At 35.4% G+C, this 27,014-nt stretch overlaps 1 protein-coding gene across 1 annotated transcript in view; it reads left to right on the top strand.

Annotated features, from left to right (window-relative positions):
- The window catches only part of CLSTN2 (calsyntenin 2), a 364,533-nt gene that overhangs the window by 148,352 nt on the left and 189,167 nt on the right, over window positions 1-27,014 (top strand). The window contains exon 2 of the mRNA XM_084528721.1: window positions 4,906-5,028. Coding sequence (XP_084384847.1) covers window positions 4,906-5,028 — 123 coding nt within the window. The remainder of the gene's footprint in view (window positions 1-4,905; window positions 5,029-27,014) is intronic.

Raw genomic sequence — 27,014 nt, 5'->3', positions numbered from 1 at the left:
CTACTAGTCTTCACTTTTTTTCCTGTCATAGTTCTTTTTTAAGGTGTTATTTTGGATCAGTGATGTTTTCTGAGTATTGTAAGTTAGGAATCATCTAAAATTTGGAAACATCGTTGTACTGCATTCTGTGTACTCTTGCTATCTTCCTCCCCCCACGCCAGAAGTGCCTATTTTGGGTTATAGCTCTTGTCGCTCCTTGTAAGATACACATTTTGTCCATATTATGATTCAGTTAATAATACTTCTGCACAGACAAATTGCAGCTCTGTTCACAGGCATTGTGACTTGGAAGATTTGATTATTAGAGACTATGATTGCCTTTAGAAATCCCTGCACACGTCTTGCTGTGTGATAAACTAGGTAGTTGTCTTTCAGCTCTGTAGGTGCGCAAGGGTGGAGTTTGTGTACCTGGAGTCATACCCATAGGAAAGGTCTTTAGGCAGGTTGCAAAAGAGCTTGAGGAAGGCACTTGGTATTAGTTTTTCCTACTGCCGATGTATCAATGTTTTATCTGTAATTTTGTTCTCTTGGGTTCTGCTGCAGAGCTTCCTGGCCAACGTTTGGTGCAGGTGTTAAGTACTCGGATGGAATCATTTGTGAGTGATTTTGGCACATGGTGCTGGCTGTTCTTTTTACTAGACGTCAGGTGGCAAGTAGCAGGGTGGGTTTTTGAGTGGGCTACCTGTAGGGGCCCACACCCAGGGCACTTCACAGAGCATGGCAAAAAGGCACCAAAGTAGAATGAGGGGGTTTGGCATATTTTTTCAGATTCTTTGTGTCTTCCAGGTGTTCTCTGTGTTCCTCTGTTTTGGCTTTTGTCCTTGAGTTGACTTTCAAGACCATGTTTCTGGGGGCATGGAAGTTCCTGCAGACTCAGGAGTTTGTTTTTCTTTTGCCTTTCTTTGCTTTGTTCTTTTTCAAGCCACCTGCATTTGCAGATGCAGCACAGAGTGGCAGTTTTCTACCAAGATGGGTTTAATTAAATCTAAAAGCTTGTAATCACAAGCTTTGGTGGGACAGACTATGAAAATGCAGTGTAAATGGTGCATGCAAATTTTAATGAAGTGACCTCTAACTGTAATTAAGTAAAAAGATAATTGTGTTATCCTAGATGCTACAAATTATTTACATTACTATTTTATATGGATGACTAACAAAGTATAGGAAGGGGAAGCAAGTTTTAAAAAAAAACAAACACAGCTTTGGTATATTTCATCTGTATGTCTTAAATATCTGTATGAATACATGAAAGCATGGTACTGATTTCACCTTTTACCCAAGTAGACAAATGCAAGGAAAAGATACCTGATCAAGAGAGAACTTCTTAAAAAGTACTGCATATATCAGTCAAATACTTTCATTTTTTGATTGCAGATCTTTTGTTTTAAAACAACAACAAATAAATGAATAAAAGACAAACATATATATATATATATATTTTTAGAGTTATTTTAAGGGTGTGCTGCAACTTAATAGAGCTTAGAAGGAAAAGTGATTTTCTTTCTAGCTCTTATCTGCTGAATTTTTCACTTGTTTGCTCATGAGTTGTGCTTGCTATAGAGTACACTGCTCTCACAGTTCTTTAAGTTTTCGCATATGAACCTGTATATAAATTTCTGCAATCATCTTTAGCAAACGCAAATCCAAAAATTCAGTTTCCCTGTCACTTTCTTTTATAGATAGCTGCTAACTGTATGCACTATTGAGAAACACTGAAATATTTTATTTCGGTAACAATTGTTACCGCTTCCGTTTTTAAGATAAAATGCAAAATTCCCTTTAGTTTATAAAGTTTATAAACATTGCAAAAATGCTGATGTTAATCTTTGTCTCTAATAAACACCTTGTATAATAGGGATTATATAATCTCTTACATGATAAGAATTTCATTTTTCTTTTAAATTTCTATTTAAACATGCTATTTCATGTATTGTAAAGTAGACAGCATGCTAAAATGTTTTTGCTCTGTTTTTTAAGTAAATGGAGTGTGGCATTGCTGTAACTTTAACCTAAAATTTTGGCTATATTACATTAACCGAGAAAAGAATGGACTTTTAACATAGATTGGGGGACACTTTAAACTAAACGTGGATCAAAAAGAAAGGTGTAACTCTGTGTGTGCGTGTGTACGCATATAAAAACATATTCAGATAATGGCTTTGTGTGTCTGTAATAAAGGTAAAATTCTTAAATGATCCATTTGTCTCATGGGCTTTCTGTAATTTTCTACCTATTTTATATACGTTGTCTAAAACAAATTCTTCCCCTAAACATGAATACAGCCTGGTTATGAATGCCTGCCTATCTCAAATTTCTTAAACTCTTTTTCCTACAATACTAAAAATAATTATTTGAAGGTCAGAGCTAGAAAATTGGAAGGTAAAAGAAAATTCTGCTTAGGTTTACAGAAAGTCCTGTTTTGAACAGATCCTGCTCTAAGGAAGAATTATTAAGTGGTTGAGTTGCATGTGCTGTTTTTATTTCAGTAAGCCAACATTATGAAAGTAGAGAAAGAGGAGAAATTTCGTGTTTATAAAGCAGGTATTGCTAGAAAAATATCTAATTTGTATTTTAATGCATTTAATTCTAAAGTATCCTGAAGTCTGACTAAGTAGCTAGAACAGGACAGGACGAAACACTTAAAAAATCCAGTTACCACACGATACACGTAGCTTGTGTAGTCATAACTGTTCATTTGGAGATGCTTATAGTAAAAGCTTGTAAATAATTATAACTACCATTGTATTTTCCTTTTATTTTATTGTTCTTTTTTTTTTTTTTTTTTTTTTTTTTTCCTGCTGAACTGCTCCGCAGGGTGTAGGACTAAATTGTAGCAATTGTTCCTAATGTACTTTCTCCTCTTCCTACCCCAACATCATCTATGGAATTATATTGCTGTCATTCCCTTGACTGTTGTTATTGCTCATGGGATACTAATGGAAAAAAGACTTGCAGAATTTCAGTTGCTGAATACTGTGACTCTTCCTTAAGCAAAAGTGTCAATGAAATTATTCTGCAGAATATGTTGCAGGAGCAAAGAGTTTTTTCTTGTTGTTTTGTAAGATCTTAGGCAATTAACAAAACCAGCAGGAAAGAAAATCTGGATTTGGTTCTTTTAGTTGCATAAGGACTTTGCTTTTAATAAACTCCTATTTACTCATTCATTTATTGTTAAATTGTATCTGTGTTCAATCAAGAGATGGATTGTTATTTTGTTCTGCATATATCAATCAAACTCAGTCATATCAGAATACAAGTGGAGCATATTTGTGTGTGAATGTTTCTGTTAAGAAATTCGCCTATAACAGATACAGAATACTTCAACTGCCCTGCAAACTGGAATCCCACATCCCATACAAAGCTCTTAAATTGTGTCCATCACTTCTCATATTTCAACATCAAGACTTTTGACCTTCATCCCATTACATAAGCTTGCCAATCTCTCTTTTGGCTGTATAGTCGTTACAAAAATGAAGAGATTTGAGTTCCCTGTTTTCCATTTCACCTTTCAGTGACACATCCCCAGTTTAATCTTCCCATTGCCTAGTTATTGCAAAAATGGGCAGAAACACTGGGAAGATGAGTATACCTTCCTCTGGAACAATATATACACCAACATATAAATTAACTGAAAGTTCTCATTTTAGTTGTTGTAATATAGAATATTTTTGCTCGTTCTTGTCTGAGGGCTTCTGCAGAAGACAAAGTTTATGGTAGGGGTTGTGTGTGTGTGGGGAGGTTGTGTGTTTTTGTTTGTTTTTTAAATGGCATTACTGTAAACAATCCCACTTGGTCCTATTTGATTTTAAGTGTCAACCCTCTGTCTTTTGTTGAGGTGATTTCTGTTACTTCACCAGATATTTTCATCAGCATCTGCTACACACACCTGAAAAATATGTACAAAAATTATCTTGCATTCGGACTCGGTGGAAATGTGTTTGACAGTGCAGTGTGTAGAACTTTCTTTAAATTGCAATTTGTTAAGGTGAGCACAATTGTATTACTTCTGTAGGAGCTCCAAAAACATAGAATTCAGATTATGGCTGTTGGGACAAAATGCTATTTATAAGCATGATGAAGCTGTGCCTGTTAGAAAATAAAACAGGAAAGCAAACTGCATTATCATCTTGTTACTATGCAATAAGTAGTAGATGGTTGGTGAGAGGGAGGCATGATGAACGGGTTCAGGAATAAGACAATCTGATGATACATGGTGTATCCCCTATTTGAAGGTATTTTTTGTGTGATCCTATTATGTACTTCAGAACTAGAAAACCTAACATTCAACAGCAATGTTTGAGGGACAGGTGTCCCAGTTAAAATTCAGATCCCATTTAAGTATCACTAGAGCTGGTTGAAGGGAAAAGAGGTGGTTACTTTGATTAGTGATTAAAATTAATAAACTTTTTTTTTTTTTTCTCTACAAGATGCAGGTCATTTTAGATTTTTTTTCCACAAACATTAAATGAGAAGTCGACTGGGAGTACAATATTCTCACCTCCGTTCTGCTTACCTCTTGATTCTTGACAAGAGTTATGTTTCTTTGGACATCCTTTCTCTTGCATTAGTTTTGCAGCTGAAAACAATTCCGTCAAAAGTGTCTCTGACCCTAATTATGTCTGACACTTGGGAACACATTAAAAATATTTTATAAATTGGCTTTTTATTTTTGATGTCTTAATTGGAGGGACGTCTGTAAGTGTTGTTTTCTTGTCAGTGAATTGTGGTACAATATACATATCATTTTGTTTTCATATTTGAATGTTTTTAAAATCTTGGGATCTAGTAAGCAGATTTAGAGTAATATTGGATATATATTAAATGATTTCTCTTTTAAAAAATAATAAACTAATTGTATGTGAACATTAATCAAATTAATTAGGCATACTATTTTTTCTTCTCTAGTGAACAAACATAAACCCTGGATTGAGACATCATACCATGGAATCATAACCGAAAATAATGACACTGTAATTTTGGATCCTCCTCTTGTTGCTTTGGATAAAGACGCACCCGTTCCCTTTGCAGGTAGGAATATGCATTAGCAGTAGCATTTAAGCTTATGGACTGCATTATAAAGTTATTAGCGTTAAGGAATTAATCTGTGGTGCAGGAAGAATGTAATCTGAAGGATGTGTTTAGAGGCTGTATTTGAGTACTCAGGACTTAACCATAGACCCTGCAATGAGATGTCTTTTACAATGAATGTGTCTGCTCATTTGTTGTTAAGCAGAAGTGATTATAAACAGCGTAAAACAGCAGGCATGCACTATCAACATTTTTTAATGAAAACACAGGAATCATATAATGAAATTTGAATTCACTTTTATAGAAACTAATCATTACAATTGCCTAAAGTAATAATATGTATTTAGTTCTGTTTAGAAATAACAGCATTTGTTCTTCTCTTCCTGTTCCACTCCATGACCTAAACCTGGCTATAGGCAAATTATGTGAAAATTATTTAAAGATGCTGAAAACTTATGTTAACTACATTAGTACTTTATAACTGTCAAGACTTGGGCAGAAAATTTAAAGGAGATTTTGAAGATTTGTATGAAGATTACTGTATGCTAGATGAATGTCTTACAGACGTTTTACATTTATAAAGCCTATTTTCCTGATACTTATTCTGTCATACTATATACTTAAGCAGCAAAGAGTACTTTTGCACATCAAACAAATTTTCTCTTAAATTCCCTGTTTCATTAAGAATATCTATTTTAAGGAGATGGGAAAATATTAATGCTTCACAGCTGTACTGAGATCCTAAAATGATGCTTTTTAAAAAAAAATAAAAAATAAATTGTTTAAGAATGTTCATCTTGTATAAGGAAAGGAACTGAGGAAGATTAATATCCTTAGAATGCTCTTGTGGAATACTGTTATAATCAGTAAGCAGTAAGTCACAATACTTGGTCCAAAAAGCATTTTACAGCAGCATCTCAGTATTGTTATTAGCTATTTTCTGGCATATACTGGCATAAAGCATATACTGGCATAAACTCATTCCATGCAAGACAGGGATTCACAAATGTTTTTATATACTTAACCTAATTTTAATATCAAGATTGGCCCGTGACTCATGGTCCCGTCCCGTCCCCCGTACCCCCCCCAGGTTCTTGGTTTTGCAGAACATTTTTTCCTCAAACATATGTGCAGGGGGGATATTCAGTGCAGAGGACTCAACTAAATTCAGTCAGAGATGAAAGCCTCAGGTAGCATATATACATGGACACAACCTGAGCACCAAAGACTTTTGTCCACATATCAGTTTCTATGGCACCGAGTTACTTGCTAATGGATGCATAATCAATGTGTATTCAGAGGTAAGTAGACAAGCCCCTATCTGGGACATGCTAATTATAATTAGGACAGGAGTGTTTCATAGAAAGATTCTCAGGATAAGGTATCTTGATTCTTGATTCAGTAACTATTATTTTAAGCAAAGGGAAAAAAAAAATATATTTTTTTCCAAATATTTTTTTATACATTTATGAAGAAACTACCATATTTTAAAACAAAAACTGTGGAATGGGACTTCAAATGATAAGCTATTTTCCACAGTCTGGACTATTGCGTCCAGTTCTGGGCCCCTCAGTTCAAGGACAGGGAACTACTTGAGAGAGTCCAGTGCAGAGCCACAAAGATGATTAAAGAAGTGAAGCACCTCTCTTACAAAGAAAGGCTGAAGGAGCCGGGTCTCTTTAGCTTGGAAAAGACTGAAGGGTGACCTTATTAATGTTTACAAATATGTAAAGGGTGAGTGTCAGGAGGATGGAGCGAGGCTCTTCATGGTGACATCCAATGATAGGGTTCCATGTGTTTCCCTGTGACCTGATCTAGGCGTTCCTGCGCCGGCAGGGGGATTGGACTAGATGATCTGTCATGGTCCCTTCCTATTCCTAACATTCTGTGAAGGTCTCTTCCCACCTAGATGATTCTATTGCTCTATAATGTATTTGAGTAATTTTTTATTTATTTTCCTTAATGCTAACTTTCACATTTATATGCAATTCATTTTTCCAAATGTTTGTGTGAAACAGCAGTAAATGTAAGTTTATTTCAGCAAGGATTTCATCTCATTGTGAAATCTTCAGCTACAGTTATTTAGGAATAAAGATCAATTCATAATGAAAAGATATCCTTTTCATGTGTCTGCAGTCCATCTCATTTGCTTCTTTCATTTGCATTCCTTTGGGAACCTTACAGAGATGTTAATCGTGCTGTTTCCAGTGATACTTCTTCAAACTGTTTACTGACTTTTTTTTTTTTTAATTTAACTTCTTCATTTATTACTTCTATTCATATTTTAAGAAGCACTATGGGATTTGGGATGGAAAATACTTGGTGTGTATTACTGACATTAATATTTCAACTTATTTCCAGGTAGTAATGTGCTTTTGACCTCATGATCTGCAATCCAGTTGTAACATTATAATAATTATTGAACCCTTAATTTCCTCAAAGGACCTGGATTCCCTGTCTGTTTTGAAATACCTTTGTGTGTTTTTGTTTTAAAGGTTCTTGCCTTTTTAATTGTTCGAGTAACATTTCTTCTTATTTCTGTTTTAAATTTACTATTTAATATCAGGTAATTTTATTTGGCTTCGTAACATCCATAACATTATTATAGGTCTTTAAGTAAAATTCAATTTGTGTAATGTGTTTAGTAGGAGCAAACTGAAAATGCGCACAGCTGTACACATTAACAGTATTCACTAGCTCTACATTTGATAGTATCTTAATGTGGAGTTTGTTCTATGGCCATATTTCTTTCTTAGGTGTGGGAAACTTCTACAATGTAATATATTGGTCTTCAATGGTGCAAGAGAATCAGAGCTCCAACTGTTCCTTCCCCATTGCCCTACTAACGTATTTTTTTTTTTGTATTTTATCCACCTATTTTGTAAAAATGTATAAATTTTTAATCTTTCAAAAGACTTTTCCGTGAATTGTTTTTTAAAAATGGTCTCAGATTCAAGAATTTATCATATCAGGGCAAAGTTTCTGACCTTTGTGCTTGGATACCTACTTAGACTTCCTTGGATAAACTATATTAAGCCTAAATGTATGTGTCTTCTTCCTTTAGAGCTACAGCTGCTGCAGTAGTTTACTTGCAGATTTTTGGCTGTTCATCAGTACTTGTGTTGGCTTATATAAGGAGGCATTTGTTCTCAGTAATACCAGTATGTATGTAAAGAAACAAACTGCCTACCAAATTGCTATATTATCCTTTCAGATTTAATCCGGGTATAAGTTCAATAGAAACATAAAACTCAATTAATGACAAAAAAAAAAAAAAAAAAAAGCTCTGTTAGCCATCAAGTTGATATTCCAAGGGAATACCTCTGTAGGTGCATAGCCAGATGTTATATGGACAGTATAATCTTTCTTCTTTTCTTCATGCTTTCTCTTTTAAGTGTTCATCTTCCATAAATGACAGGCAAATTACAGGGTTTATCACTACAGGGTGACAGGTCAGAGTAAGTAAAATGCACAGTTATTCTATACATTTATTTAATTTATATATATGATTCTATGATATATTCCATATTTATATATATATATATATATATATATATATATATATATATATATATTCCCAGTGAGGGCATAGTCCTTTGGGACTATGCCAAACCTTTGGAAGTAGGGAAGTGTGGAAGTCCTTGCATTTATGGCCAAAGTAAGGACAGCTTCAGAAAAGAGGTGCACAAGTGTTGAGGCAGAAAGTGTTGCCTCAAAATGAGTGCACTGGGGCCACAGGTCAGAGAATATAAACTTCGCTGAGTTTTGTCTCCAAATTAAATCTGCATTCTGCTTTATAAAACAAAGTTATATGGGATATCTGTGGATATGCCAACACAGTGGTCTAAGATTATAATGATGATATAAAGATTTGTGCTACCAATAACAGGTGCCAATGGAGAATGAGATTATGCTATTTTTTTCTGCAAAAGAAAGCACAGGTCCACTGTACTGCCCTGGCTTAAAGGAACCAGGGAGGGCTGTTTGTACCACTCTGTATAAGATCTCTTAGTTCAGCAATAGGAGCCTGGAAATAGTGCAGGTTTTCCAGTTCTGAGCTGTTTATTATCAAGGATCCTTTGAGCAAAGTACAGATTGCATTGCTCCTGTTCATTACCCTGGTGCACAGGTGGTTTACACACTTCATATGTTGCACCTAAGCAAAGTATCTTTCACCTGATAGCTGCTGAGTTACTAGGAACAAAAGCAGAACTAATTTATTAAGACACATTTGATATTCATCTGTGATTCTTATCTGCCCCCCAGTGCTTCTGTTTGCTTTCTATACCAGTTCTTACATTCTTAGTTTTTAGTTAAAATGTTAGTTGTGGCATAGACCTGGTCTTTTTCTGTTTTCTTTTATGGAAGCTTTAACTTAGTTAGAACACATTTTAACAATTTTTTTTCCAAGGCTACTGAGGTAAATCTTGTCAATCCATTCTGGTAATACACACATTATCATGCATGTCAAGTCCCTGTTCACAGAGTGGTCACAAGAGAAAATGCCTTCAGTCAGCACAGTTTTTTTCTCCTTTGTCATATTTTTGAAATCAAGAGTGACGACAGGAGAAAGAAATCTGTGTAGTTGCCACCTCAGCAGGTCTGTGTTTCCAGGGAGGACTAACAGGAGATTTAGAAAATTCCTAAGCTGGCCTGTGAAAATGCTGGCTACCTGATATGATCAGCCTCTTTCATGACTGGAGCATGAAGAGTTTCACAATATTGCAATGAACTGTCTTTGGTCTTAAGAATTTATTGTGAATTGCACAATAATCAGTGTACATGTAAAACTGTAGTTCTTGGAATTTTCATTGAATTAGTATGCTCATTTTTTATTTCATATTTTTATTTTTAATGCAAGCACATTTTTGCTGGATTCTAGTTTTAAAGGGAATTTTTAAAATACTGTTGTGAATGTCTAAATGCCATTAACACCCGGGACGCAGCCTTATGCAGGGTACGACAAAATAACCATGAATAAACTGCAAGTCCTGTAGATACAGGTTAGGCCTAGTCTGTCTTCTTAAGCAGTATAGCATTAACTGTAGAATGAGCTTCCTTACTCTCTAGCAAAATCCATTGGATGAATCGTAAAATAAGTAAAACAAACCAAAAAAAAAAAAAAAAAAGAAAAAAAAAAAAAACAGAACTCTTAAAAAGAAGGAACATAAATTTAATTAGACTTGCACCAACCTGCAGGTTCAGCTGGAAATCACTTCTAGGATATGACTTTCAGGCTTAGGAGTGGTTTAGCTAGAAACAAGGATGAGATCATGCTGAGATCATGAGATCAGCTGAGCTGATTTGACAGTGGTCCATTTTTGTGATGGTAAGAAAAACTCACAGAATGCTGGAGGATTTTGGAAGGCTATTTGGAAAGGGCACCTGTCTATGTTTTAATTACAGCAACACCGTTTCATTAGTATTGTGCAAAAATGGAGCTGAAAGGAACCTCAGGATGTCTTCAGTCCATCCTCCTACCCAAGACAGGACCTATTATATCGGTGTCATTCCTGATAGTTTTCTGTCGTAACCATAAAAATCTGTAGTGACAGAAATGCAACAGATTTTCTGGGCAGTCTCTTCCACACTTTACTGTGCTCATAGTTTTTTGTGACGCCTAACCTGAACTTTCTGTGCTGCAATTTTAGCCCATTAGTTTTTGTCCTATCCACCGTGGATAGGCAGAGGAGATTATTGCCATTCTTTTGTGCAGCAACAACCTTTTATGTCACTCCCTGAAAGCACCGTGAGCATCTTAAACAGCACAGGAGCTTCAGCTGTCCATTGTGTTACTGATAGAGAAGGGAAGCAGAGAAATAGGAGGTGACTTTGAGAGCAATGAGATGATGAATGCCCTTTTCACCTTGAAAGTGAACAGCCTAACTCTTCACTGTATCACCATTATTAGGCTGATACAATTGCATGAGTGAAGTGTGTTCCACCAAGTATAAACTGGGTAATTTCATCGCTGTAAGTTGGACCCATTCAGTCTGAAGCTGCTCTTACGTTCTAGATAGATTTACAGATAGCCTTTTTAAAAAAGGTCAAGTGTGTGTCTTACTGGCTCTGCAAACACAGGTACTCTATCTCAGAAACAATTGCAAATCAGACTTCTTTTGCAGATGGAGTCCCAGTCTCTGACAACCATTTTGGCTTTGCTAAAAATCACTGTAAAGGATGAGTAGACAATAAAGCCACCAAAGAAGGATGTCTGAATATTCACTAAGCTACAGATTACATCCACGAACTCTCCCGAATCATCCTTCTTATTTTAGCAGCTCATAGGAGTGTGTATTCTGAACAGCACCACAGCAAAATCCATTAGTTATCAGTCTGCTTACACCCAGGGGCTTGAACACAAAATCCTCTTTCTCTGATTGAAAATGTGCAGTGTCCATTCTTCTTGTTTGCTTATTTACTTTTATTGATAAGCAGTGGCATTGATAACATAAACAGTCTTTTTGGTACAAAAAATAGGGAAATTATTGTTCAAATTGTGTCTTGGAATACTGTCTTTTTTAAAACTCACTACTGGCAAGATGTAAAGCATGCTGTCAGTTTCATAATGCCCAGAATTTGTTGGTGTTAAATATTTCTCTGTGAAGATGATGCATGATCAAAAAATCTGAACTGTAAGTTAACCCATGGACTATTGCTGTCATTTGTAATGAATGTAAAATTCAAAAACAGAAGTTTAAAAATTCAGCAGGTGATTTATTAATGCAGTTTAATTAGCTAAGACTGTAGCCTTTAAAGGCAAAAATAGAATCTCATCATTGTGATCATGACCTAAGGTAAAATAAAAGATTGGCAGCAGCACAGTCAGCTCAGCTTTGACCTGAGGGTGCTGTTTGCCATCCAGTAAAGTGAGGGTGATAGATGCTCAGACCTCTGATTAAGAACACACCAAAAAATATCACTCTGACAGTGACCTCTGTTGGTTAGTCCCTGAAATTCAGAGGTGAAAGTTTTGTTTTTTCCTCTTGAAGTTTTTTCCTCTTGAAGTTTTTGCCAATTAGGCTTGATAGCCTTTCATATTCATTTTGACAGTACTGAAAAAAGTAGGTCACAAGTTTCAAATGAAGACTAAAGGTTCAAGAACTCAGGCTGTTTTGATAAAACTCCTAGTAGCTGCTGAGTGGTCTGTCATTGTAGAAGTATGTGGCTAGGAAGAAATTCAGTCTTTAATGCATGGACAGTAAGGAAAGATGCTTCTGGCAGACAAAAACAGTAATGAATGAGAATGGTGGAAATAGACTGTATTTACTATACCTAAATATGATAAATTATGTGAAGCCAGAAAGAAGCAGGTAAAGTAACCAAGTAATTATGCTTTGATCATGTTCACTTGGGCTTTTAGGCTTATGGATAGAAATAGAATTTTTATGCTTATTGCTTTGAAGTAAATTGGAACTGTTTTGAATATATATCTTTTTAATATAAATAAAACTTGATCTTTGTAAAATTCGGGCAGAATATTACAGTGGATGTGCAAATGTGCACATGAAGACAGGGGAGGAATTTGTCATTTTTTGATGCTGCAGTGTCATGCTAACTAATTAGTCGACTATTTAATTAAAACAGGTTATTAGTGAAGTTGCCAGGAAAATAGCATCTGTCATTAAAGTTCTGGGCTAGAACCAATAGACCTGTAGGTCCCAAAATCGGTAGGTACTGTTAGGCTGTAACTATGGATATAGATTTTATCACACACCTCCTTTGAAACTAATGAAGCCTTGTTGTATGAATGCCTTTAGGTTTAATCAAAAAAATCAAAATTTTAGCAGCTTGTTAATGTCACCATCAGAACTATGGCTAGTGATTACAAGATAATCCAGTTAAAAAACAAAACAAAACACAAACAAACAACAACAAAAAAGTACTTCCTTAAAGAAAAAGAAAAAGCCAAACAATTCTATTCAAAGTAGCAAAGTTCTCTGTCAAATTCAAATGAATTTTGGGAATTACTGTTTCCTGCAGCCCTGTCCATAACAGGATACTGAGAGATGCAGTTTTCTTTCTGCTGTTCCTAACACCTTGCAGGTTCCTAAATCCTAAAACAAAAAACAAAAACAAACAAACAAACAAAAAACCACACACAAAACAAACAAACAAACAAACAAAACAAAACAAAAAAAAACATTAATGTAGGAATCATAAACTTTCTTAATCAGACAAAATTTATCAGACAAATTTTATAGAAAATTCCAGAAAACCACATTCACAATGACCCATTATTTCTATGAAATTATACTGTTAGTCATAGTATACTTACCTTGTTGACATTACAGTAATTTATGTTTTCTAGAAATGGGCCATGGATTTTAATGCACTTTCTTTTTCTTCGGTGACCATAGAATTTGACTGTGACTTGAAAAGCTAGGTATCCATCCAGGAACATTCGCATTTAATACTAAATGTTTTGGCCAATGCTTCAGTTATGGAATTCCAGGAATGTCAAAGTTTGTTTACATTTTACTTGTCTATTTATAAAGGTGTTCATGTGACTATTAGAAAGTTAAATGGAAACATCAAGAAATTTTTAAACTGTCAACAATTCTGAATTGATAAAAATATGTGCTGTATCTCAACAAACTTCTGAAGATAATACAGGGTATATAAAAATATCACTAAAACACCTTTATAAGAGACATTTCTAATAGATGTTAAATCTTGAATTAGTAGAGCTAAACTCAGTGGTACTGTAGCAATTTGTCCTCTGTGCTGACAGTGTCCATCTGTAAGGACACAGGAACATACAATGTCTGTAACCAATCCAATTATCTGCTTATATTTATATATATTAAAACAATACATCTAAATTTGCAGATCAAATATGAAGTTATTTCAATGAATTATGCCTTTAAAAAAAAAGAAAAGAAAAGATGCAGAAAGTCATTTATTTCATTGAGGTACTGTTTTAACCTATGTTTCCTTCACAAGAATGTGAATTAAGATTGACTTGCTTTTTAAAGTAATTTTCGCTATGTACTTAAGCATGGATTTTACACGCTTCCCTAGCTCTCTAAAATCAGTGGTGTTTTCTCAGCTCTGAATTTAGATTCAGGAGAAGTACCATATGTAAAGTACCATAGAAAATATGTAGCATTTTGCCTTCTATGTGAAATGACTTCAAACATTTTAAAGTGGGACTTTTGAGATTTAAAGACACTCCTAAGTTCATGTAACAGATAAGTCAGCGAACTTACGATTTTAAGAATATAATTTCTATTTGGTAGTAACAGTCTCATGCTGATTTACAGCACACATAATTCAGTTAAATAAATATTGGCCTCTAATTTCTCTGTTTTGGGGTAAAAATGCTGAGGAATAATTTTGTTGTTATAGCATGAGTGACACTGAGGGCTACCTTGAGTTAAAAGAGACTCATAACTTATTAAAATCTATGCTTGCCAAGTATGTGTAAGTAGATGGAAATAAAGTTACAAAAATCCACTGTAGTTAGATGTCTTTGTTATTGTGCTTGCAGTGAATATCATAGTTGAATAAGTTGTGACAATTTCAGGTGCAAACAAGCATTTTTTAAGCATTTGTTGACATAAATTGTGTTACTTGAAAAGTGACAATAGCAAACATAACTCAGAGTCATGTAACATGGCAATGAAAAGGTTGAAAGAAACAAGAATGTTACTAGTGTTATTTTTTTTTCTTTATTATTTAGTATTCAATTAAGTAGTCAAGTAGTCATCTTGATCCTTCCATTTTTGCTTTCAGGGGTATGTCAACTTGGGCATTAAAAATTTGTGGCCATCTTTCCTTCTAGTACTCCAATAACATAAAGGACTCTTAGGGAGGGCTGAAATAAGTAGTGTGAGGGCCCAAGGGAAGGAATAAGCTACTACTCTGAGTCTAATAATACAACTTCCACTTGAATCTCTCTTTACACTTTCATTCCTTCCTTGGTTGGAACAATAATGCAATTACATCTGCCTCCTTCAGTTCTTTATGTGTTTCCTATGCTGTCATATCCTTAAGTGAAGAATTATGAATTAAAAAATCAATCATTTATAAAGGCATGAAGTATTAGTTATGCAGGCTTGGAATTATCTTTATAATACAGTGAAGTTTCAGTAACATAACAAAGTGGATTTGGAATTTTCACCACTTAGAAGTTTACCACAACAAAACTGGCACTACAGGATTCCAGTTTGCTTTAAAAATGAAATCAATAGGCTAAATTAGTTGGAAAAATTACATGTTAAAATGTATTCCCCAGAGTGGAACTACAGGAGGTAATGCAGTGCAGAAGAGGAACATGCAGTTTGTCCAAAGTGGTTTCTAAATATTAAAAGTAAACCAAAAAAAAAACCAACAGCCTAAGTAGGTCATTATTTAATCATTAGACTTCATTTTGCTTATTGGTCAGCAATTGGCTTTGGGCCTTCTCAGATGTTCTAGCCATCTTTCCTTTAACCCAGACGTTTTCCAATCACAGCTCCATCAGTGTTGCTTTACTGGACTGGAATAAGTGCTCACAATAGTCTGTAAGCTCAGCTGCTTCCCATCCTTGCTAGCCTGAAAAATGCATGTGACGCTACTTTTATGAAACAAGAGGGGGAAGGAGAGTACAAAGAATTCAACTCTGGGCAGGTAGTTTAGGGCATTGATTTTCTACTCAAATCTCCTGCTTCTGGCTGTGTGAAATGGATCAAGCCCATTTGTTCTCTTGACCTAGGATTTCCGCTGCTGTCCTTTCTACTGTGTGTTTAGACTATTAAAAAAGTTATAAATGCTTGTGTCACAAAACCATGCAGCACTGAACATAGTCTTTTGCAACACCAAGCACAAGAAGGATTTACTCTCCTCAGATGTCACTCTTTTTTCCTCCCATAATCTTTTGTGATATGTATGTACCATGTTTGGAGTAGATGCAGCCCATGCAATTGGATTAGCATGGATGCTGAACCTGAGCTAACAATCCTGTTAGAGATGTATATCATCGTGGCTGCACAGCTCTGTCTGTACGGCTGCCATGGGCACCAGCAGCTCCCTGGCAGTGAGGTAGGCAAATTACCAAGAAATTTCATTACACGAACGCTTAGTTTTGGGGTTCTGTAATGTGTAGAAGAAAATAAGCTTCCTGTATGCGTGCGTTTGTTTGTATCGTTTCTTTTGTTTTTACTGAAAACATGGAATAAATAAGATAAACTCATCGAGTAGTTTTATATCTACTCTTGGCTTTTATAGATTTAATATAAAGAGTTAGAACAGGCTTATTTACCATGAAAACACAGCTCATGATGTAAAGAAACAAAAAAAGTGTCTTCAAGGTATTTTCTTCTCATGTTAAATGCATAGGGAAGTGTCATCGGGATGTTGTGAAGGGTACTGATCCCGCTGAGATACAGGGAGACAGCAAGAAGCTGACGGCAATATTGCAAGGATTTGTTGTTCTTTTTAAGAACGCATATTAAGAACAATGGGGCTACTACTATAAAACCTGGTTTTTCATGCTTCTGGGATTTTGTTATAGGAGGGCTCAAGAGACTTCAAAAAAAGAAATTGCCTATATCAGCAGATACCTGCTAATTCACAGAGGGTGGATGATCCTAATGTAGCCACAGCATGTGGAAATACTAACACTGGTAAAATACAGCTGATCTGCTCACTTGTTGGGATCCTTATTTCAGCTGTTTCAGTCACCATTATGTTGCTTGTGCTGGGTATGAGAAGGACCCTGGCAGAAAGGAGGTGTAAACTGCCTTTTTCTCTTAAATGGTTAGCTCCTATTATTTTTTGTGGTGCATCTTGAATTTACTATCCACATAAAAGACTGTTCAAAGTGGTTTAAAAAAAAATTAAATCATGTCCCATTAGGTGTTATGGTATACAAAATAGATACGCATTTAATGCAGGTAGTTTGCAAGTAAAATGTAGTAGATAACCAGAGTCTTGAGGTGAGGTTTGCTTTTCTCTTTTTCTGTTTTGTACTTTGAGGCTTTTTCCTTGTAGACTATTCTGTTTATTCCACTTTTCCTGGATGAAGGTAACTGTGTAACTGCACTATGCAAACTTAGTAAAAACAAACAAACAAACAAACAAACAAGAATTTAAAGGAACAGAGGCAAAATGAAAGTTGAATCATGAATCATGATAAAAATTGTGTCCTAATTTGGAAAAGAGAAGTTACATATAAATGTACACAGGCAATTGGGCCTGCTTTTATATGGAAGTCATCATAATGATGCTGGTCAGGAGGCTGGAGCACTTTCCCATGAGGAGAAACTGAGGGAATAGAGTTTGTTCAGCCTGCAGAACAGACAGCTTTGTGGGAAGATAGCAGTAGCCCCCCAGCACCTGTTTAGGAAGGGACTGACCTCCTAGCTGCTCCTGCTTGAGGAGGATATTGTCTGGAGACCTCTGAGTACCCTCCTGCCTGAATTGTCTTGTGATTTTATGATGCTGGATGTTTTTTACTTTAATTTACTTTATTTTTTTTTCAGAAATTAAATTGCTAGACAGGCTTTGGGAAGACATTGGAGCTTGTGGTAGCATTTTGTTGAAAATACAGGGTGCTCACTTTCTCTGGATTCGTGGAGGATGTCTGTGTTGGCAATGACAAGGCTGCTTGGTAAGGGAAAGGAAACAGAACATCTGTATAAAAGTGACCTGGCTGAAGTCAGCTAGCAATGTTCTCTACCTTACAGTTGGTTCTTAACTTAGTTATAGAGGAGGGCAACAAGCTTCACTGTATTGTGTAAGTCTTTCTTTGTTTTGAAATTATAATTTTATTTCAAAATAACATGCTTTTAAAAAGGAGCCATAGCTTTCTGTGTAAACCGTTCTTTTTACTCTTATCTAGTATGGCTACATTGAATACACACAAAAATGGAGGCCTAAAAATATGGTAAAAAAAAAAAAAAAAATCCCTAATGTCAATTTTTTAACTTCTTTATGAGCCATAAATGCCCTTTGTGTGTCATGGACTCATATAAAATTCAGAAGAAAGTACATTGAAGACAGTTGACAGTAAACTGGCTCTTACAGTTCACTCTTATGGCAAAATGTCCAGATTGTATTGAGTGAACACCTTGGCAGTGGTTCATATCCAGATTGCATTACCTTGTTCTGTGTTGACTGTAATCACATAATAGTCATGAAAGGCCAGATGTCCCTTGTGAACCTTGACAGTGAATATCGGCTAAGTACTTTTTTTTTTGTCATTATCTCAGTGTTTTTTTTAGTACCTCAAAAATAAGTAGACACTAATATCAGACCTCTCTTTCTATTTTTAAATGTGACAACTTATGCTATCTGCATATATAATACAGTTATACTTGCTAAAATATTTAAATTACAGTCTTTAAATAGTTTAATGCCACTTTAGGAAGAAGCTGCATTGTTTGCCTTTGATTCATTTAGGGCTTTCAATTCTCAGCGAGATTTAATTTTCTTGTTAATTGTTCTTGTGAACAAATTTTTAGAGGTGAGATTATGAAAGAGATTGGTAGGGATTCAAACTTGTCATGCTGTTGGACATCTGTGTTTGTTTCAGGTTAATTGCAATATACTCATTTACTTTTAATTTTAAACAGCTTTGGTAAGAAAGATTTTATTACCAGATATAATGGACTTTTTACCGCACATATTCTCCCTTCTAGCTTTTTCATATTCCTTTGATCTTCAGGAATTATAGATTATGAAGTGGCAGAACAGCAAAAGTTTAAAAAATACAACAAACAAGACCACCACAAAACAAACAACAAAGGAGCCAACGCTGACAATCTTGCTGCTGGGACTATGACTTGATCTGTTTTGCTTTTTACGTTTTGCAATTGAAAGCAAAAGGGAAAAAAAAATAAAAAAAAAAAATAAAAGCTTTTCACTAGAATTGTAGGATGCTAGTTTCCAGAGTTGCTGAGACTAGCCTCTGACAAGCCTTGTTTCAAAATTCCAAACAGATATTAAGCTATACATGGGCTAGCAATATAATTTAATATCAAATCTAAGCCAATGTATAACTGAAGAAACAATTCAAAGCCAAAAGAACCCCACAATTAGAAATACCTAACCTTATCCTAGATACCTAAAGAGTCTCTTAGTCTTCACTGTTGGGCACCTTATCAGTGGTGATAGGCTAGTGTGTGGAAACTTTGCTTTATGATTTGGGATCAACTTCTCCATATAAATGAAGATGGATGCATCTGTATTAAATGGATCAAATTGTTGTGCCATTTTAAATATGTTCTCTGACGTCAGCATGACTCTTATTTCTCAGACTAAAAGGTGATGTAGGGAGGACAGTTTCTGATCTGGAACTTAACCAGTTTTTGGGCAGTGGGGTGTTGGAGAGAGCTCCATTCACTGAGTGGGGAAAGTGAGCTCCTCACAGCTTCTCTGATGTGATACCTAAAATTAAATGACCTAAATACTCACCATTTCGCAGAAGAAAATGGACTGGATTTAAGATTCCCTTTGGTTGTGGTTGTATTGGGAATTTGGGGAATTTATTTGAATGAAGATTATGTTTTCATGAACTAGCAACTGCTATCTAACTACATAAAACTGGTAAGAGAATTTACATGGAGGAATAAAAGGAATGAAATAAAAAAATATATGAATTATTTCTAAAATAAAAATATAATCTACTTAAAATTAAATTGCTATCAGAATATGTCGTGGTTTAACCCGACCGGCAGCTAAACACCACGCAGCCGTTCGCTCACCCTCCCCCCTCCCTCTCTGGGACGGGGGAGAGAAATGGAAAGTGAAGCCCGTGAGTTGAGATAAAGACAGTTTAATAAGACAGGGAAAAAAAAAAAAAAATAACAAAATAATAATAACAATAATAATAATGATGATACAATGGTGATAATACGAAAGTAATAATAGTATGTACAAACAAGTGATGCACAATGCAATTGCTCACCACCCGCTGACCGATGCCCAGCCTAACCCCGAGCAGTCCGGCCCCCTCCCCCCGGCTAGCCACCCCTATATATTGTTTAGCATGACGTCAGATGGTATGGAATACCCCTTTGGCTAGTTTGGGTCACCTGTCCTGGGTCTGTCCCCTCCCAGCTCTTACTGCACCCCCCAGCCTGCCCGTTGGCAGGACAGAGCAAAGGCTGAGATGTCCTTGGCTTAGTATAAGCACTGCTCTGCAACAATTAAAGCATCGGGGTGTTATCAGCACTCTTCTCATTCTAAGCCAAAACACAGCATTCCACCAGCTACTAGGAAGAAAATTAATTCTGTGCTAACTGAAACCAGGACAGAATACTTTAAGGTATGGGAGGAAAAAATTTCATTATTCACAATTGATGTGGACGTGGCAATTCTCTTGTAATTGATAATTATTGCAGTTGACAAGTCATCAAATGTTCCTGAGCCTTGATGCATTCCTTGCTTGAATCTGTAGCTCTTAAATTCTTTTTGTGAGAATGTATTTATTCTATTCTAAGACATGCTCACTGCTGAACATAATCCTCAGCTCTCTTCTATGTGCTTCTTGTTTGCCCTTCAAAGGCAAATTTTTCTTTACAGTTTGTTTTGTGCCAATAACTGGTTCAATGTGCAATATACCTATTCACCCTGTAGTGGACAGAAAATCTAGAATATATTTACCCAGTAAGTCACTTGTTCATTTATTATGTACCATTGTTGCTATTCTGAGCAGGGAAAACATGGCATTAATACCGTGCCATTAGAAATAAATGAAATGCAGTAGGATTACAGCAAACCTGATTATGCCACCAGGAAGATCTGTATCTGCTAGACTGTTCTTGGCAATGGAAGAGATTATTCTGAATTACAATACTTGGTAATATATAGCTCTTATCTTGTAACTTCTTATCTTATAGTTTTCTCTATATTTTATCTAGTTAACAGGCATTGAACACTTAATTACATCTTGATGAAAATTTATGAGAGTCAAATCCCTGGAAGTCTTCAAAAGACGCTTAGATGTAGAGCTTAGGGATATGGTTTAGTGGAGGGCTGTTAGCGTTAGGTTGGAGGTTGGACTCGATGACCTTGAGGTCTCTTCCAACCTAGAAAATTCTGTGATTCTGTGAAACAGGGTTTCAGAAATACCTTGGAAGTAATTAAGCAGGGATAAACACAAATGTTTAGCACAAACATATGTTTCTGCTGCTTGGAGTCAGCAGCTATTCATACTGAAAGTATTCTGTTGATTTACTTGAAATACTCTTATGCAAGACAAGTAGAGACAAAAGTGTTTTGTGTGAAGAATGTAGAAGTTAGAAAGCAATATCCGAGCAAGTTTTCTGTACATCTCGTTTCTTATTACAAAATCATTTTCTATAAAGAGTAAGGGCTAACTGCATACAAAATTGAAACACCTTTTTTCTTTGGTATTGCTGCACAAGCATTAATGTAATGAAAAGCAATAATGTAGGCTCTGTTAAACAAGAATTTATAATAAACGGGTAAAATAAGAAAGTAGGTTGGAATAAGGAATGATACCTTACACTCACATCACAGACATCTTTCAGGCAGGAAAGATTCGTATGGAGTACTAGCCAGGAGGCTTTTTTGAAGTGCTTTATATTGTCCTAATTCCGCTCCTGATTATAGAAGTTTTAGCTTTTCTATTTGGTTGCCACCTTCATCATGAGGGAGAGGGTCAAACAGAAATTTGGTGAATATATCATTAGTGTTAGTCTTCTGCAGTCTTTTACACTCAGCCACATCTCTGGTGCTGCAGAGCCCTCATTGCCATCTGCTCCTGCTGTGATGTCAAACACAAGAGCTGCCCAGCTAATTGGCTCAGCAGAGTGTAATTTAGGAGGAGATGCTAGTGTATTGAAATGATGTGAAATTGCTAAGCACTACTGTTTACGCAGCTTTCAGTCATCTTTTTGATGCCCTAATCCATTTCTTTGGATAGTTGATCTCCCTCTTGATGTCTCCTTGTTTCAGTCTAATGGATTGTAAATTGGTTTGACTTTTTTATGCGCTTCCATAACACTTCCATAACTTGGACATTCTCTTTGTACTGGAAACCCATGAAAGCATGCATAAGTAAAATATAGATAAGTACATTGCACATGCTTATGACAGACATAATTTTTAAAATTTCTCTTTTTCTCCTTTGGACAAAATTAAACCAGCATATACATTTAAAATACATACACACACACACATTACACTGTCTTGGTAATATAGTAATTCAGATCACAGGTTAGTTTCCTTAACTTTTAACATTACCTTATATGCTTAGATTAGAAAATAATACAAGGATTGAGAGGAAAAATAACTAGTTCTGCGAAGCAATTACTTTTTAGCTACTTGATTGAGTGTAGCTCTAGCTTATTGGCATGAAATTAACATGGTGATATGCCTACTGCAAAACAGCTTTATATTATCTTTGAATATGTGAGGGAATTGAGTTTTCAATTTCTTATTTTTAACTCACTTAAAAAAATCCTAATATATATAGTTTTCTTTTTTGTATAAGTTTCAAAACAGGAGAAATAGTTTGGATAGATGAATGGGAGCAATAACCAGCCTATTATAGAAATCATCTCAGTAAGAGTTGCTTTTACAATTTAGTATATTATTTCAAATAAATTTTAATTCCTTAAATTTATTTAAATAAATGTAATTTAGATATTTAAATTTATTTCTATCACATTACAAAGACATGTAAGTGCATGTTATTCTGAAGTAGTAGATATAACTAAAAACCACAATATTTTAGGCTTAGGTGTTTGTTTGTTTTCTTTTATAATAAAGTCATGGTGGATCCCTCTTTAACCAGCTGCTAAAAATAAAATATTTGAAAGGCTTATTGGTTGGCTGATTGATTTGTTAGTATGTCTGACAAATTTAATGGATATTTCTGACAAGGTTTGAGCTCCTTACTGAGATGCTTGCCTTGGAGATGTTCCAGGTGCACTAATGAAAAAAGTTATGAATGAAGACAAGAACAGTTAACATTCGATGAGGAATCTGAACTACAGAAATTACATGAAATATAACTCTGCAATTAGTGAGGATGCTAGAATTGAAATGATGACAGTAAATCAACATCAACTTCCAGGTGCTTTTGGGCAAGAACTTTGTATTTAGGACAGCAAAACTTCTATGGTTGGAGGGGGGGGAGGAGGAGGGCTGTGCTTCGGATGGGCCCTTTGCCTGTTGCTTCACTCCTGTGGTGTCTGAGTAGAGGATATGTAGGCCAAAGGGGAAAATTTTGCAGCTCTATTGGCTTCCATGGACGTTTGCCCATTTATGCAAGCACAGTGCTGGTCTTATTTGTAGAAACTGGCTGGTGTTTGGAACTCCTTACTGGGAGCAGCATCATGAAAGGCAGAAATCATATGTGGTGAAAAAGAATAAGCCCCCTAAGCTTTGTATAAAATTTTTGATTAAAAAGTCTCTCTTCAAATCAGATTTGGCCCATCTGTTGCCATCTGTCAGCTTTTCAATGCCCTTTATAAAATGATATGGTGATCTTGGTCCAGCCCCTTTAGGGGTGAGCTGCTATAGAATATACCATGCATGGCAGGCTGCTGTTGTCACTGAGGGCTGTTGGGTGTAGGGCTGAACACTCAGCTGATGTAAGTGTTGAAAATAGTATAGAAAATGAAATAGTCTTATGCTTCAATCTACAAGATACAAATAGGAAGACACTGCTTACTGGAAACTGTAGTTTTTGTATTACATGTGAAAGCACTGCAGAAAAGTTATAATTAGTGTTCTCCTACAGTCTGTGTGTAATCTGTTTATTCGGTGTGGCATGACATACAAAAGTTATCTTGGATACCGACTTGTCTTTAAATGATATGCCTAAATCATAAATAAATCATAACTTTTAAATCATTTTGGCTTAATTTTATTAAGAAAGTGTGAGAATTTGAAGATATTCCTATAATAAAGATGCAAAAATCCAAACAGAAGAGAAGTGAAAGCAGCTTTATGAATGAAAGTCTAGCTTTGAATAAATAAGTGAAAACTGAGTCATTGTTCCCAAAAGGAATGGGAAATAATTTAAGGCACTGAAAAACTGTGCTGATTTTAACTTTTAATTATTTTTTCAGGTTGATAAGTCAGTAGGTAAACTTTATGAAGCAGAAGTCTGAATAGACAAAAGGGAATAGATATTGCATGTTTCAGGTAGTTTTGTGAATGCAGAGGTAGTCTTCATATGCTACCATTCAATATAACTTATGAAAACTTTTTTTTTTTTTTTTTTTTTACCTTTGTTGTGCTGGCTTTTAAGTTTATACCTGAGTAAAAATAGGCTTTTTAAGAGGTTTGCACTGATCAGAATCAATCAATTTTTTACCAAGCTACCAAAATAACTAACTTATCACACTTCAGGATGGTGCACAGAGCATGAAACTAGGGCAAAGGAATTAATATTTTAGTATTCTGCACTTAAGGCATTACATGCTTTTTTGCTGACGACAATGGAAACAACTTAGAAAAGGAGTGAAAGAGGAGAGCCTTCCCTCTCTTCCCATTAGTTGTCAACAAAAACTTGAATTGACTTAGGAAGGCCATGATCTGCTTGCTTATTTTTGTACCTCACAACTCACCTGTCAGCCAGTTTTCTCATATGCTTATTTTATCTTGCTCTAATCTAAAAACTATAAATTCTTGTAATTTCTTCTTTGACCCAGCGTATGTATGTGTAACTGTCTTTTAGAGGAAATAGAGCCCACTAGGCCTGGGAAATAGGACCTGGGCCTGGGAAATAGGACCTGGGAAATCAGATTTTAGTTCTTTCTTCTGGGACAGAACAGATTTTGTTTTAGAACATTAGCAAATTTTAAAAATAAAATGTCAATGCTCACTTTTGATTAAGGGGAGTATTACACAAAATAGTGTTGTTGGGGAAATCTGACCAACCCAACTACTACAGAGAATTATAAACAACTAAACATTTAATCTGAGGTAAAATCCCAACCTCATCCTCTGCCTCTCCAGTTTTGCTGGAAGAGCTCTGCATCTTCTGTTTTATGGTAGTGGCTGTGTTATTGCAGCAAATAGATGACTGTTAAAACAGCAAATTTCAAAAAGGGTGATAGCTTTAAAATTATACATACAAAATAAAATATTAAAGAGCTATTTGAACCTACTGCTCTGGTAATAACAACCCAAACACTGGATCTAGTTGTCATTTCTTCTAGTGAAATGAAGACAGTAGCACCTTGGCTTTTTTCCAGCCTCCTCTGTAAAAATGGTATATTTCTAATGCATAACCTTCTTCCTGTACTCAGCAAATGTGGGTCCTTTCCTGACAGGCCTTATCTTCCTAATTGCTAGCACTTGAACAACTGAAAAATTGAATATGAAACAAAATCCAGTGATAGCAAAATAAATCTACTGCTGGATCAAAACAGCTAATCTTTATCAATGATAAGAGAATAGTATCTCCAATGCAACTGAGAATGAGCAAAAGTAGTAGTAAAAGAGAAATAAATATGTTCTTTGCAAATTCAGTGCTATTTTCTTCTCTGTTAACACCATGACTGATTCTTCTGAATGGGTAACCATCTGCTGAAACCAGTGGTAATATCCAAGAGAGTCTGGGTTGGGATTTGCGTCAAGATGAATGGCACCCACGTGGCACGGAGATCTTGGATGCTCTTAATTCAACTAGGTATCCTGGTTTTGTAGTTCATTGCTGGTATGTAGTGAGGTTTAACAAGTTTTGAACTTAGCACATTCATCTGCAAGCTATACTGCAAAAGACAGAACACAGGTCTTCCCAGAGAGACAATATACAGAAGTATGTTAGCTCGGACATCAGACACCTCACAAAATACCTATGTCACTGGAAAAAAATGAGAGAGATCTGTTGCTGCTGCTAAAGACTTGTCATATCTGTTCAAGAATAGCTTTGTGTATAAATGAATGACTCCAGTACAAAAGTAACTAAGGAACTGAGAACAAGTATGTATTCGAAGTTATGAAATTTAGAAGGACAGGGGAGAAGAGAGTATATTTACCTCCCATAACAAAGCTTTAACTTTTTTTTTATTATTATTTTTTATTTTTTTATTACAGATTCTAGTAGACCTGTTAGGCCATATTAAGCAGTAATTTATTGTGTAGGGTTACTCATGAATAGAATAGTCCTTGATAAATACACTAGGATAGTTCTGTGGTGGTTTGGCTGATGTTACAGAATCTGTAACATCAACTGTAAGAAGGGCATCTTTATTACAGTGCCAAAGAAATGCTGTGTTTTCACAGTGTGAATGCAATGTCAGTCTTGGTTCTTTCTGCAGGATTTTTACCAACTGTAAAGCATTTTGTTTGGGTGTTTTTGTGCTAGTTCTCCTACCAAGCCTAATGGCAGCATTTTTGGAATATTATCCCTTATATCTTTCAGACTGAGTATCCTCTTTGTCCTTGGTATGAAAGAAAATGTTATTGTACTAGAGTCAACTGACTTCTGAAAAGTGAGGCAGTGTAAGAGGCATTCACAACTACTTTGCAGAGAGAAATATATGTATGTATGCAGTTATAAGGTAGTTCACTGGAATAAGATAGGAAAATGTAGCAAGATCTACTGGTGGGTGACACCTTGTTTCAATCCTTCCTCTATTTAAAGTCTTAAAGGGGCTCTGTGTTCCCTTTTGTGGTCAAACGTTTCTCAAGTTCCTCACTTTTTTCTTTTTTTTTTTCTTTTTCATTTCCTCGACCAATCCTGTAGACTTAGATGCAAATCTCTAGTGTTCAAGGTGTTTCTATTCCTACCACTGATTCAAAGATCTAGTTTCTGTCAACTATTTTGTCCTTTCTCTCTGCACATAAAATCAATAATTTTGTTTGTAATATTCTTTGTCTCCCTTAGTATTCAGAACCACAAAATATTTTGCCAGACATTATAAAAATTAAAAATCAATGTAGGTGCTGAATTATACATGGTTTTCAACTTAGCAATATTCTAGGATTTTTTTTTTTGTTTGTTTCTCAGCTTTTTTCACATTAGGAGAAAAGAAAAAAAGAACTGTACTATCAAATGTACTTTTAAAGAATCT

This window comes from Aythya ferina, assembly GCF_964211825.1.
Source record: "Aythya ferina genome assembly, chromosome: 9".
NCBI lineage: Eukaryota > Metazoa > Chordata > Aves > Anseriformes > Anatidae > Aythya > Aythya ferina.
Note: the sequence above shows the minus strand (reverse complement) of the source record. Positions and strands in the feature narration are given on the sequence as shown.